The sequence below is a fragment of the Planococcus citri genome, chromosome 4, assembly GCF_950023065.1.
Source record: "Planococcus citri chromosome 4, ihPlaCitr1.1, whole genome shotgun sequence".
Classification (NCBI taxonomy): domain Eukaryota; kingdom Metazoa; phylum Arthropoda; class Insecta; order Hemiptera; family Pseudococcidae; genus Planococcus; species Planococcus citri.
The window spans coordinates 69,805,999-69,820,109 of record NC_088680.1 but is presented as its reverse complement, the minus strand read 5'-3'; the positions used below and the strand labels follow the sequence as shown (position 1 = coordinate 69,820,109).

General features: G+C 35.8%; 1 protein-coding gene and 1 long non-coding RNA gene across 2 annotated transcripts in view; both read left to right on the top strand.

Annotated features, from left to right (window-relative positions):
• The window catches only part of LOC135844188 (uncharacterized), a 116,015-nt gene that overhangs the window by 45,868 nt on the left and 56,036 nt on the right, over positions 1–14,111 (top strand). Inside the window, exon 8 of the long non-coding RNA XR_010558466.1 lies at positions 13,485–13,581. This is a non-coding gene — a long non-coding RNA (uncharacterized LOC135844188). The remainder of the gene's footprint in view (positions 1–13,484; positions 13,582–14,111) is intronic.
• LOC135843414 (cAMP-dependent protein kinase catalytic subunit gamma-like) lies at positions 8,752–9,843 on the top strand. The gene has a single exon (XM_065361290.1). The coding sequence runs from the start codon at positions 8,752–8,754 to the stop codon at positions 9,808–9,810; it is 1,059 nt and encodes a 352-aa protein (XP_065217362.1). The 3' UTR covers positions 9,811–9,843.

The window sequence follows — 14,111 nt, the reverse complement described above, 5'->3', positions numbered from 1 at the left end:
AAAACGTTTTTAGAACTTGTGAGGATTCTGGCTAAAAGTGATGACTTTCAGGCATTTTTGATCTGGTGGAGGGGGGGGGGGATTATTTTTGGATTAAAAAAATCAGGATTCTGGCATTTTTGAAAAAAAAATTGGGATAAAAAATCAAAATTCTGGAATTTTTTAAAAAAATTCAGAACTTGTGCAGAATTACGGATGAAAGTGATATCTTCAGACATTTTTGATCGAAGAGGGAGGGGGGGGAGAATTATATTTTTTGAATTAAAAAAAATCAGGATTCGCGCATTTTTAAAAAAAAATGCAGGATAAACAAAATCAAAATTCTGATGCAGGATAAAAAAGTCAAAATTCTGCCATTTTAAAAAAAAATTCAGAACTTGTGCAGAATTCTGGATGAAAGTGATAACTTTAGACATTTTTGATCGAGGGGGGGATCATTTTTGGATTAAAAAATCAGGATTCTGGCATTTTTGAAAAAAAAATGCAGGATAAAAAATCAAAATTCTGGCATTTTTAAATAAAATTCAGAACTTGTGCAGAATTCTAGATGAAAGTGATATCTTCAGACATTTTTGATCTGGGGGGGGGGAAGCAGGATTAAATTTTTTGAATTAAAAAAATCAGGATTCGCGCATTTTTGAAAAAAAATGCAGGATAAAAAAAATCAAAATTCTGATGCAGGATAAAAAAAGTCAAAATTCTGCCATTTTAAAAAAAAATTCAGAACTTGTGCAGAATTCTGGATGAAAGTGATATCTTCAGACACGGGGGTAGGAGTGGGGCAAATTATTTTTGGATTAAAAAAATCAGGATTCTGGCATTTTTGAAAAAAATTCAGAATTTGAGCGGAATTCTGGATGAAAGTGATAACTTCAAACACTTTTGATCGAGGAGGGGGGGCGGATTATTTTTGGATTGAAAAATTCAGGATTCTGGCATTTTGGAAAAAAAATGCAGGATAAAAAAATCAAAATTCTGGCATTTTAAAAAAAAATTCAGAACTTGTGCAGAATTTTAGATGAAAGTGATATCTTTAGACATTTTTGATCAGGAGGGAAGCAAGATTATATTTTTTGAATTGAAAAAAATCAGGATTCGCGCATTTTTGAAAAAAAATGCAGGCAAAAAAGTCAAAATTCAGAACTTGTGCAGAAGTGTAGATGAAAGTGATATCTTCAGACATTTTCAATGGGGGGGGGGGCACAATTGTTTTTTAATTAAAAAATTTGGATTTTGGCATTTTTCAAAAAAAATGCAGGATAAAAAAAAATCAAAATTCTGGCATTTTTAAAAAAAATTCAGAACTTGTGCAGAATTCTGGATAAAAGTGATAACTTCAGACATTTTTAAAGGGGGGGAAGAGGGGTGGATTACTTTTGGATTTAAAAAATCTGGATTCTGGCATTTTTTTGAAAAAAAATGTAGGATAAAAAAATCAAAATTCTTGCGTTTTTGAAAAAAGTCGAAACTTGTGCAGAATTCTGGATGAAAGTGATAACTTCAGACATTTTTGATCCGGATGAGGGGGGGGGGTGCAAAAAGTCTGGATTCTGGCATTTAAAAAAAAAAATGTAGGGTAAAAAAAAATCAAAATTCTGGCATTTTTGAACAAAATTCAGAACTTGTGCAGAATTCTGGATGAAAGTGATAACTTCAGATATTTTTGATCCGGAGGAGGGGGGGGGGGCAAAAAATCTGAATTCTGGCATTTTTGAAAAAAATGTAGGGTAAAAAAAAATCAAAATTCTAGCATTTTTGAACAAAATTTAGAACTTGTGCAGAATTCTAGATGAAAGTGATAACATTCAGACATTTTTGATCGAGGGGGGAGCAGGGTTTCTGTCGTGTTCATCAAAAACATGAGTCTTCGGAAAATTTTTCCAAATACGAGTTGAAACTCCCTAGAATTTTTTTGGCAAAAAAAACAGAACTTTCTGGCAATTTTCGGTAAGACAATCTAGATTTTCTGGATTTTTTATTTTTTAACAAAAAATTATGACTTTCTGGCATGATTAATTATAATTAAAACTTTCGATAGGTTTGACCAAAAAAAAGTAAACTTTCTGCCACAATTTTAGCAAAAAAAAATAAAAATGAAGACCGTGATCGATTTTGACGAAAAAAATTCAGAATTTTCCGGTAATTTTGTCCCAAATTCAGCACTTGGTGGTATGTTTGAATTAAAAAAAGAAAATCAAGGCTTTCTGAGTAACTGAAATTTTTAACATAAACATTCGGTCGTCTAATAATTGTGGCAAAAATGATGGCTTTCAGAATTTTTGACCGGTGGTAGTGGTGGGGGGGGGGGCAGTATTATTTTTTGGATGAAAAAATCGGAATTCTGGCGTTAATTCTCCCAAAAATCTCATTGTTACCCCTTTCACGACACCTTTTTTTCAATTTTTAACCTCGATGCACCAAAAGTAAAAATTTCGAAAAAAATACATGGCAGTTAAGGGTCAAAAATGCATCCAAAAAACGTGTTTAGAAAGAATCGCACCTCGCAATAATTTCATTGTTAAAAAGCATCAAATAAGTTGAAAAACGCTATTTTGAGGGGCTAATATGAGGGGACGGGGTCGGGGGCCATTTCACCTCTCTTAAGCACCAATAGGCTTCAAGTAATTCAAATTAATTTCTTATTTTTTCAAATACATATCACAACTTAATGTTACTGTCCAGCTTTAAAATTCATCAGTTCAACTTCTTCGAGGCTTTAAAGGGTCGAAATCTTTTATTTCGTCTTCAAAAATAAGGGATGAAAATAAATCTTCAAATCATCATGGTTTCTGCAGTGTTTGCTTTTAAATCGAGCGTACATTTCTTATAACACCGTAAGTGTATATAAAGACAAAGAACATACATTGCAATTGCGATAACCCCTCGACAAACCTCCCAGCTCCCCTTTCTCGATGTGCTATACAGAAGCGCCAGCAACCCCGAACTCGTTAGTAATAAAATTGCACGAAGGAAAGTCGACCGCATCGACATTTGCAAACGTCGGTGTACGTAAAAGACGTGTAGGAGTGTGTGGCTGTGTGTATGTATGTGTAATATGCAAATGCGAACGGAACGCTGATGCGCGTCATGTAGAGAGCGACGAAGAAAAGAAAGGCCGAAGAAAAAGGCATTAAAGAAAAAGGTGCGGCTACGCGCACGGTCATCGGGCCAGGGCCGGAGACGCGCTCGGAAGGGATTGTAGCGGGCATGGCACGCCGGTCTCTAGAACGTTGTGTAGGAAAAACGTGCCTTACATCGGCTTCTTACTTGGAGCTTTCTCCCTCTGCGGTCTTGGTCATCGATCGTAGAAAAGACGACGACTACGACGACGACGTCGGTATCGTACGAAACAAGCTAAAATCTGGGTCGGCCATCTTGGATTCTCGCACCCTTCCCAGTATATCGAAGTAACACAAAGACGCCAATAAGAACCACCTTTCAGCAACCCTCTTTTAATAACCTACAACCCTTATCCCGACCGCGTTTTTGAAACTTCACGAGAAATTCCGTTTGATCCGTTCAAATCCTTTGCACAGCGTGCTGCGAGTGCGAGTGTGCTGGTGTACGTGAGTGAGTGTGCGTTGCCTGGCTTTTTTTTTTCGCTCGCTGGAGTCCCTGCTCTCTTGGCCATGCCTTATGGGTTTCTCTCCGCCGTTCTTTTACTCATCTCTTCTCCGCGCTTTGTCTGTTCAACTTTAAGTAAATCTTCTTATTGGGAAAAAACAATGCGGCGAACCGCGTTTAAATCGAGGTGATTTAAAGGCCGTTTTGTCGGACGCTCACGCTCGACTCGGGCGTGTAGTGTACATATTTTTGCAAATTTGGATTTATGATTTTAGCAGGTATATATTCTTCGACAATGGGCACGAGGTTTACCTTTGTTTTACGCGAGTAGATACGCGTGTGTGAGTGTAGCTCGTGCCATGCTACATCGCACTGTCTAAGGTTTATATTTTCCCTTGGCCACCAGCCTCGACTGGTCCTCTAATTCGCCCCGAGAAAATAAGCTTCTCGAAGAGAAAACCCGTTTATTCGGTTTGGAAACTCGAATCGATTCGATTGCAGAAAATTCTCGTATCTTTGACCCATAAAATCTCTCGGTTTTTATAGCAATAAAAGGAGTTGTCTCAAGGGTCGAGGCACAGAGTATAGTTCAAGATTTTAAAGGTTTAGAGTAGGATATGGTTTTTTTTTGAGTCGAAGGCTTGTAACTTTCTGTTGAGTTCCTGAATTTATGTATAAGTAAGTGTATCAGACATTGTTGAACTTCGGAAAATTTCGAAAAACAATCAAATTTCAAGCAAAGAAACATCCAGGATTCAAAACTTTTCCCATTTTTGCAAAAATTGGAGGAAAAATCTTGATTTTCTTAGTAAAAATTGTCAGAAATTAATGGTTCATCTGTCAGAAATACTAGAAAGTGTCCGTTTTTTCATAAAAACTGCCCGAAATGTTTTTCTGATCAAAATAGTACCTACCACAACGACGTCCTGATTCGTACGCCAAAATTGCCTGATAAAATATTCAGATTTTTTCGTCAAATTGAAAAACATCGTGTGACGTATGGTTTAGCAGGTTTTTGAAAACGCTGAATAGGTACGGATTTCAACTCATTTTTCGATTCGACCCCTTTCAACCGCCACCCCCCCCCCCCGGAACTTCTGAATTTTCTATAAAAGTGGAAAAAATCGAGTAACGTAGGTATGGTTTATTAGGTTTTTGGAAACGCTGAATAGATACGAATATTAGGAGCCAGCAGCACAATGCAGGTTTAAATTTTGGTTTAGCTGAACTCAGTTTAAATCTTGGACCAGGTTCAACTTCTGTAGCGTTGCACAACATTGGTTCAGGTTTAGATTAACTAATCCTTCAATTAACGCGTCATTTAACCAAATTTTGTCACAATTAAGTATTGTTGGTTATGTCTGTGATATCAATGTTTTGGAGTGATTTTTGATTACATTGATATTTTTAATGATTAGAAATATCTTACAATTGGAAACAAAGTTCTAATTTTTGAATTAATTTTAAAAAATGAATATTATTCTTGAACGAATAGTTGACAAGTTGACTAGATTTAATTTTTTTGCTGCAAAAAAATTAATTTGTTTGAGGTAAAATGTACAATTTTGACCAATAGTCATCAAATTTTTCAGTATGGTGCAGGTGATGTGATTCAAGATTTTACATTCAACAATATTATTCTTGTTTTTTGTCATTCAATGTAAGTAATTAATACTTCATCTTTGTCGAAAGTTGGTATTATTTGAAGTTATCGGTTACTATTTGCAAAATAATCTGTAATCACACAACTTGATTTGCTCAGGCAATTTTTTTGCTGGTCGGTTTTGTCATAAATTGCCAAATTCCCAGAAAGTCTTGTTTTTTGCAAGAATTGTTGAAGCCTTGCATTTTATCAACTTATGAGTTATGCATATCATTAATAAATTTCGCTCTTTAGCGCTGAAATGTTTCGATTTTTTGATAAAAATGGTTAAGAAGCCCCGCCTTTTACTGACATTATTGTGGAAGTCTCGTTTTCTGTCAAAAATAGCAAAAAGTCTCGCTTTTAGCATAAATTGTCAAGAATTTTTTTTTTTTTTTTGCAAAAAAGATGCTAAGAATTGTGTAGTTTTTTGCATTCGAAAACTCCCACTCTTTTCCAATACTAGTTCTAATGTGTCGTTTTTTCGCCAGAAATTGCTAAAAAAAAACCTTATCTTTTGCTGAAATTGTCAAAAGTCTCGTACTCATTGCAAGAAATCGCAAAAATTCTCATTTCTTGGTCTAAAATTACTTAACAAAAAAAAAATTGTGTTTTTTTTTCAATCAAAAAGATGCCAAATATTTTGTAGTTAAACTTTTTCAGCAAAAATTGGTAAAATGGAATTTGCCAAAATGTTCTGCTTTTTGCTGAAATTGAACAAGTTTCTACAGAGTTTCATTTTAAAATTTTAATTAAAAACGAAAAGTTTTGTTTTTTTGATAATTTTTTTTTGCATTAAGAATGTATTGCCTATATGTTGTTACTTTTTTGAGCATTCTAGGTTACTGAAGTCACTTTTTTCAGATAAAACATGTACTAGTGGACTGAGCCCTGGAATTTCAAAAAACTATTGATTAAATTTCAGTAATGTTAACATTAAAAAAATATTTTTTTTATGAAGTTGTCCTGTTTTTATAAGATGAATAGACGAGTAGACGAAAAGATGAAAAGATGAAAAGATGAAAAGACAAAAAGAAAGACGAAAAGACAAAAAGACAAAAAGACGGACAGATGGAAAGATGGAAACACTAGATGAGATCGAATCATCGAAACAATTTTTGTTCCCTTAATAGAACGCCTCTCTTTTTAAAAATTTTGATATCATCGATTGTGCTCAGGGTGTAAAACTAAAACCTTGATTTTTCCCACTAAAAAACCAAAAAAAAATTTTCCCACCAAGTTCAAATAAGGGCCGCCATGTTGAGCACACAGTCATGCTTGGAAAAAAAGGGCACAACTGTAAATCTTTTACACGATATTTGGAGCTCATGATGATTGAAAAAATTTAACACTCACCCCCCCTCCCCCGATCGCATGTGAAGTTCATTTTTCAAGAATCTGGAAAATTGGAGAAATTGGTCTAGAAAACCTGGAAAAGTCAGGGAAAATCATTTCCAAAAATGAGTGGACACCCTGGAATGGTTAATTAGGTTTTTGGAAGCGCTGAATACGAATATTAACTATTTTTTTTTGATTCTGTAGCGGTATGAAATGATCACTTTTTCCACTATAGGCAGTAGAAAATGAACGTTTCTATGTAATTCTACAAGGTATTCGTGATGTCAGACGCATTTTATTAAGGTATTCGTGACGCCAGTCGCTGGAAATATTCGCGACTCATCAACCCTTCCACCATACCACCACCAATTTATTACCGCCAATGAGACCTACTCGATGCGCGCCGTTATGCCCCTACTGTTGCATCAAATATCCGTCATCCCTGCTACTTTTACGTTTAACTTTCGCCCTTATAAGCTCCTGCACAAGCGTTTTTTCCTCAGTTGTTAGTTCCAACAACTCATCACGCTAGCTGTTCCAGTTGTACGCATTCCTCCTCACGCTTTCGACTTCTTGCTGCCCAGTGGAATACCTCGGTGACCAAGACTTCGAAATACCAATTTATGCTGCGGATACGCTTTCTAAGGACGCTTGGAACTTATCCCATTCATGATGGACCAACATATCGAGTCACGCCTTACATGTTCTTATATCTCCACCATATCGTGGGATATAAGTCATGAAGGATCATAAATGAGGAACAGTGGAATGTAACTAGCACTCGGGCGTCGGGGTTAAAAGCTTGTCAGTAGACACGGCACTCCAGAGAACGCGATGTCCTTAACCAAGACCCCAACAGGGGGTTGTATATGAGCTTTTCGGTTTTGGGCTCAATATGCAACTAAAAACTTTGAAAGCCTGCCACCATATTACGCATTCGATTTATTATGTTTTCTACTAGAAGTTTATAATTATCATTTAATTATAGAAGTCTCATTCATGTATACGATTTGAGCAACCTGTGATATTACGTGTTTACAATATCAATACATGAATTTATTATTTGGCTAATTGAGATGTCATAATTTCCTTCGTACGCTTTAACCCTGAGAAGATCTACCATCAGGGCTTCTACCTGAATAATTTATGACGTTTTCTACTTATTTATGACTTCGCGCTTCACGATATCAAGTTCCCTGTTAAATCATGTATCTGTTTTGGTTCACGAGGCTCCTTAGGAAAGAGTCAGAGGACATAATGTTGGTGGATAATTGCATTTATGCGAAGAAATGCAATTATATCGAGAATCAACAAAAGTAATGTGTTCAATTTTGAGATGTGCTCCCACATTTTGGACGCGGACGTGTGCATTTTACGAGTACAACCATAGACAACGAGAGAAAATGCGCTTAATTACTTTCTCCCCCTACAATTCGATCCCTCCAACGTAGGTATCTTATTATCAAATTTTATGAAAATTGAAAAAATCGTGTGACATGTGGTTTGTTAAGTTTTCGGGAGCGCTGAATACGAATATCGATCAATTTTTTTGATTCGACCCCTCTAAAGTTCCTTATCACGCTTATCAAATTTTATGAAAATTGAAAAAATCGTGTGACATATGCTTATACCAAAAGGTTTTTGGGAATGCTGAACACGAATATCGATCAGCTCGGTTTTTTGCAACCCTTCCACACCCCCTCTAATGCTCCAAGTTTTTTTGATAATTGAAAAAAATCATGTCACGGATGGTTCATCAGGTTTTTGGAAACTTTGAATGCGAATATCAACCCATTTTTGTGATTCAACCCCAACACCCTATCCCTTCTCTATTTATCTCCAACCATTCTGAAAGTTCAGGAAATGCCCGTATAATACTAGCGATTTTCTTTCTCTCCTGATCTGAAGAACCCACAGGAAATTTATGAGTGAAATCGGAGACTCTGTATAAACCCTCTAAACTCATGGCGAAAAAATTATGCAAAATTTCAAGTCTCATCCCCTCCCTCCACCTCTCACGCCACATCACATCGTCACACCTCTACAGACAGCTTCAGGTATACCTCTTATCACCCAGCTGCAGTATAGGTAATCAACTTCCATGGTAATAATTAAATCATCGACACTCGATCGAGCGTTTTATTAAAAAAAAAAAGCAAACCGACGATGACGAATTTCAAAAAATCTTCGTTGAAATCGCACTAGGTATGTCATGTTGTCGTTCTGACAAAGATCTCAACGCGAGTTTATACAAAGACAAAGCCAGAGAGAATTTTGAAAAAAAGTGGAAATTGATCCTACGAGACACAGCGAAGCTATCGGATTTCGAAATAATACGTACAATAGGCGTAGGCGCGTTTGGCCGCGTGCTATGCGTAAAGAACCTGAAAAACCAGAAGTACTACGCTTTGAAAGCTTTAAAGAAAGAAAAAATCGTCAGACTGGAACAGGTGCAGAGAGTACATTACGAAAAACGCATCCTACAGTCGGTGGTCAGTCCGTTCTTGGTGGATTTACGATTCGTGTTCAAAACAAACTCGTACCTGTTTCTGGTAATGCCGATGATCAGAGGAGGAGAAATATACAGCTATTTGAAAACCCTACGACATTTCAGCGAACACCAGACGCGATTCTATTCGGCCCAAATCATCTTGGCTTTTCAATATTTGCACAGTTTGAACGTCGTGTATCGAGACCTAAAACCGGAAAACGTTCTACTCGAGTGCGACGGTTATATCAAAATAATCGATTACGGATTCGCCAAACGTCTGGAAGGCGATAAAACCACGTCTTTTGTAGGCACTCCCGAATACATGGCACCAGAAATGCTCATAAAGACCAGACGAGCCGAAGGATACTCGTGCAGCGTCGATTGGTGGACGCTGGGCATATTCGTTTACGAATGTATTACCGGAGAACCGCCATTCGCCGGAGCCAGTTTGCTTCAATTGTTCGATTCCATAGTCAAGAAACGATACAGACCATCGGCCGAAATCGGCCCCAATGTTATCGATTTGATTGATAATCTGCTACAGGTTGATGTCGCCGAAAGACTGGGATGTAAGGGTAAGGGCAGCGAGGAGCTGAAAAAACACGTTTTTTTCGCCGGCCTTAACTGGCACGCGCTGTACGAGAAGAAAATTACACCGGAATTCGTGCCTCCTTGTCAGGGTGACGATTTTACGAAAAATTTCGAACGATTCGAGGAGCTTCCGTTTCATGAAACCGAAGTCGAAGAATTTGTCGACGAGTTTAAAGAATTTTAAATATAATGTGTTTCGTTTTGCTGTTGTATCGCGTTATCCAATCTATTCTGGGTCATTATAATTGGGCCCATGTAGGTGAGAGTTTCAGAATTCATGAAGTATTTCTGAAGGGATAGAAGGGTTTGATAGGGTCAACTTAAGACGTGAATTTCGACTGGAAACCCCCCCCCCACCCTCCCACCATCCATCAGGAACTGGAAAGTTTGACAAAACGTTGGAAAAATTGTACAGAAGTGGAGAAAAATAAAAGTTAATTTTGTTCGAACACGACGAACAACTGAAAAAAATAAACAATTCCATGATCAATCCAATTTTTTCCAAATTTTTTCACAAGGTGTTCAAAAACAAAACATAGGTAAATATCAATCCATCGTTGAATTAAATGGATCATTCCATGTCAAATCTGACCAGTTTACAGGGCTCGTGCCCAACTTTTCCCGAAAAAAATCAACTTTAGCAACTAAAAAAGTTATGAAACGAGATCGAAACATTTTAATGAAAAAAAAATCATAAAAAACCAGAAAATTTCAATTAAAAATCCAAAAAAAAAAAATCACGAATCAATACCAGAAAATTCCAATTAAAATCCAAGAATAAGAAACTCGATTGAGACCTTTGGCCAATTTTATCAATAAACGGGACCCTTTGACAATTACTAACTAGCAAAAAGTAAGTAATCCCTTTTCCAAATTTTTGGCAAAAAATTACACTTTTTTTGCAGAGGATTGACAAGAGGTGTTTCGCGTGGAGGGGGAGGAGGGGGGAGACTGAAATTTTCTCTACTTTTTTGCCAGATTTTCTCAACTTTTTACCCCGGACCCTCTTTTTCTCTAATATTTTTCGTGCTAATTGGCCAGATGTGGTTCGAACAATTTGGGGGGGGGGGTGGAGAGTTGGGAAAAAAATGTAGAATAATTTTAAATGTTCAAGAACGATGCTTTTAAGTATACTTGACAAAAAATGTGAATTGTTCTATTGCAAGGTTGGTACTGAAAAATCCAAAATCCAAAATTCGCAATCTTTTTCGTATTATTTCTCGTGGTTTTATTTTTAGCCTTTTGGCCCTTGAAAATCAAATTCAAACAGAGAACAGAATGGTTTCGATTTTACCAGTGCGAAGCGAGGGTGGAAGCTTCAGAAAACTTACAATTTGTAGGGTTCAAGAAAATCATTTTCAATATAATAAGTTTCAACGTCAAAATTTGTGCTTTTTGGTATTTTTTGAATAGAATTTTGCACCTTGTTTTGTTTTTTGTTATTTGGCGCTTTTTTGCTCCGGTACCAAGCCAGTAGGTATTAATTTGGTTATGTTTCTTGAATTTCTGAAGTTAATTTTTCATTCTCGAAAATTTTTGGAAAATTGCACTGTAGAATTCAAATATACCCGAGCGAAGCAAAAGCAATGAAAAAAATTATCAATTCGAAAAATAAACTAATTGATTCAAAATATTGATTTTCACTTTCATGCATTTTGAGCATGTTTTTTGGCTCATTATGCAATTTTTACTATATTGTATTCTTACGAAATCTGGGACCTGTTTATATCAAAAGTTGTTTTGATTTCAGCTGATTTTTCCCTCAATTTGATCACTTTTTCGCACATCAACTTTGGCCTTGTTCGTGCATTTCTTCACAATTTCATAATATTATTCCTTGATTTTACCGCATTATTTTATTAAATTAAAGATTTTTACATAGATTAATTGATCAACTTTTTTTTTTACAAATTTTCAAAAATATTTACAGGCATCTCAAACAATTTTACTTTTTTTACAAAATTTTACTCATGTTTTATAAATTTTTGAAGTCATTTTTATCTACTTTTCTGCACATTTTCGCTTATTTTGGTACTCTTTTACACGATTTCATCGATTAATGATCGATTTTTGCGTAATTTTTAGCTAGGTATACATATGTAGTTTCCAAATAATTTAACAAACCTTCTGCCCATTTTACAAAATTTAACCACAAAGAGAATTTTTTTGCAATTTTTGGAAAAAAAGCAAGACTTTCACAATTTTGCAGTAAAAAGCTGGAACTCTTTCGAATTACTTATTTGCAAAAAAGTGATCTTTTTTAGCTACAATTTCTGGTGAAAAAAAGCAACATTTGTGGATAATTTTAGAAAAAAAGTGAACCAATTTTATGCAATTCTGATGAAAAAGGGGATTTTTTTCCAAAAAGTAAAAAGTTTGACAATTTTTGAAAATGAATGATCCTTTTTTTCGAAAAGTGAGATTTTTTGGAAATTTTGGGTAAAAATAGCGAGACTTTTCAATCGCTATTGTGCTAGGATTTTTGGCGATTTTTGTCATAAAATAAGACTTCAGAAGAATTTTTATAGAAATGTAGCACTTTTTGAATTTTATTTTTTTTGCAAAAAAAAACAAAAAATTTTGGCAAACAGCAGGACTTTTTGGCAACTATTGGCAAAAATGATACTTTTGCAGAGGATTTGCAACGTGGTGTGTCATGGGAGGAGGGGGCTGAAGCAACTGAAATTTTACCAACTTTGTTTCTCCGATTTTCTCAACTTCTTACCCCTTTCCCTCCAATATTTTTCGTGCTAAATGGCCAGATGTGGTTCGAACAAATATTTGGGGGGGGGGTGGGAGGCTGGGAAGTTTGAAACAAAAATGTTGAATACGTTACCTTAATGCCAAATCCGAGTATGTCCATACAAAAAAAGTACGATTTAACGCATCACTGATAAGGTTCGGATATGCTCGGAAGGGTTCGTTGAGTTCTGATTGAACATCGGTCAGCTTCGTGCATCTTCGGTGGTGCATTTTAACTGTACTCAGATGCAAATTTTTCAATTCAGGGCTTCCCAGAGTCTTATCAGTGACGCAAAACGACGATGTTTTGTTTTTTTGGATGGACATACTCGGATTTGGCATTAAGGTACCTAACGAATAATTCTAAATGTTCAAAATCGATATTTTTATACTTGACAAAAAATTTGAATTGTTCTATTTGCGTAATTATAAACACCCCACCCCCCCAAAAAAGGTTGGTACTGAAATCCAAAATTTGCAATTTTTCGAGGCGAGGGCAAAACCTCTCGAAAATTCATAATTTTTCATTTTTTTTCAGGACATAATTTTTATATTTTCAAAAAAAAAAAACAATTTTGTCGAAAAATAGGACATTTGTTGATATTTTAGCAGAAGTTGGGACTTTCTGGCAGTTTTGACCGGAATGCATTGGAGGGACTTTTTTTAGGGGGGGAGGAGGTAAAGAAATTTCGAGTAAAACAACATTATTTTTGATGCGAGAAGTCAATTTTTCTATTCTTTGAATCTAGCCCAAACAAAGCGAGGGCAGAAACTTTTGACGAGGATTTATAATATTCAAGAAGTTATACCCCATGGTTTTTGATAATTCTTTAACTTTCCCTGCTTACACAATTTCTTTCCAAATTTTCCAATTTTTTCCAAAAATTCTCAACTTTTTGGCTATATTTTTCTGTCGGGAGGATGAGTGACCTCTCCACATCATCCCGTTCTGTGCGCCTCTGCTGCCTCTGCTGTCTGTATAAGTGTATAGGTTTAAGGTAGTTACGTATCTTAGATTGATAATTCGAGAAAACGACTTTTCTGCCATCAGAAAGGTTTGTAAATTTTCTGACAGCAATTAATTAATTGAAAAATTATAATTTATTTTATGTGCAGGTAATTTGCGAGCTTAAATTGCCGGAAGTAATCTTACAAATCTCGATGAATATGAAGCCAGTTCCATTGAAAATGGCGAAAAATACTCCCCGAATTGGTAAGTTACTTATGCGTACTTTTCCTTGTATTTTATAGGCATACTTATTGTATTTTTGAGCTTCATCGCAACTGACGGACTGAAAGTTCTATGGTACATTTTGTACGAGTCCATGTCCAATGCGACGTATGGTTTTATAAGGTTTTTCTGTACGCTGAATATACGAATCAGCTTGTTTATATTTGATTGGGCCTAACTGCCTCGCCCAATTTGAGAGAAAAACTAATTTGAAACAACCCAAGTTGAATTCGTGCTCGGGGTGTCGAAATATCTCGATTACTATGTCTTTCTCGATAATTTTGGGTAGAATTTCTCAAATTTATCTTGTTCTATTTGAATTGACGCCGACTAGTCCTTAAACATTCAATAACGTCTATGTGCTGAACGATTCATCTTATTCTACATAAAAAGTAATAAGAAAATTTCTTGTTGCTTTCATGTACCTAAAGCAATTTTGTTGGTGACCATTTGCATTCATCTCGTTTCATATAGAATTTGTTGGCTGTTCGTCAAGCATCCTTCACAATAAA

What these genes read in the sequence shown, in the direction of transcription:
- LOC135843414 (XM_065361290.1), top strand. Translation starts at nt 8,752, where the DNA reads ATGTCATGTTGTCGTTCTGACAAAGATCTCAACGCGAGTTTATACAAA.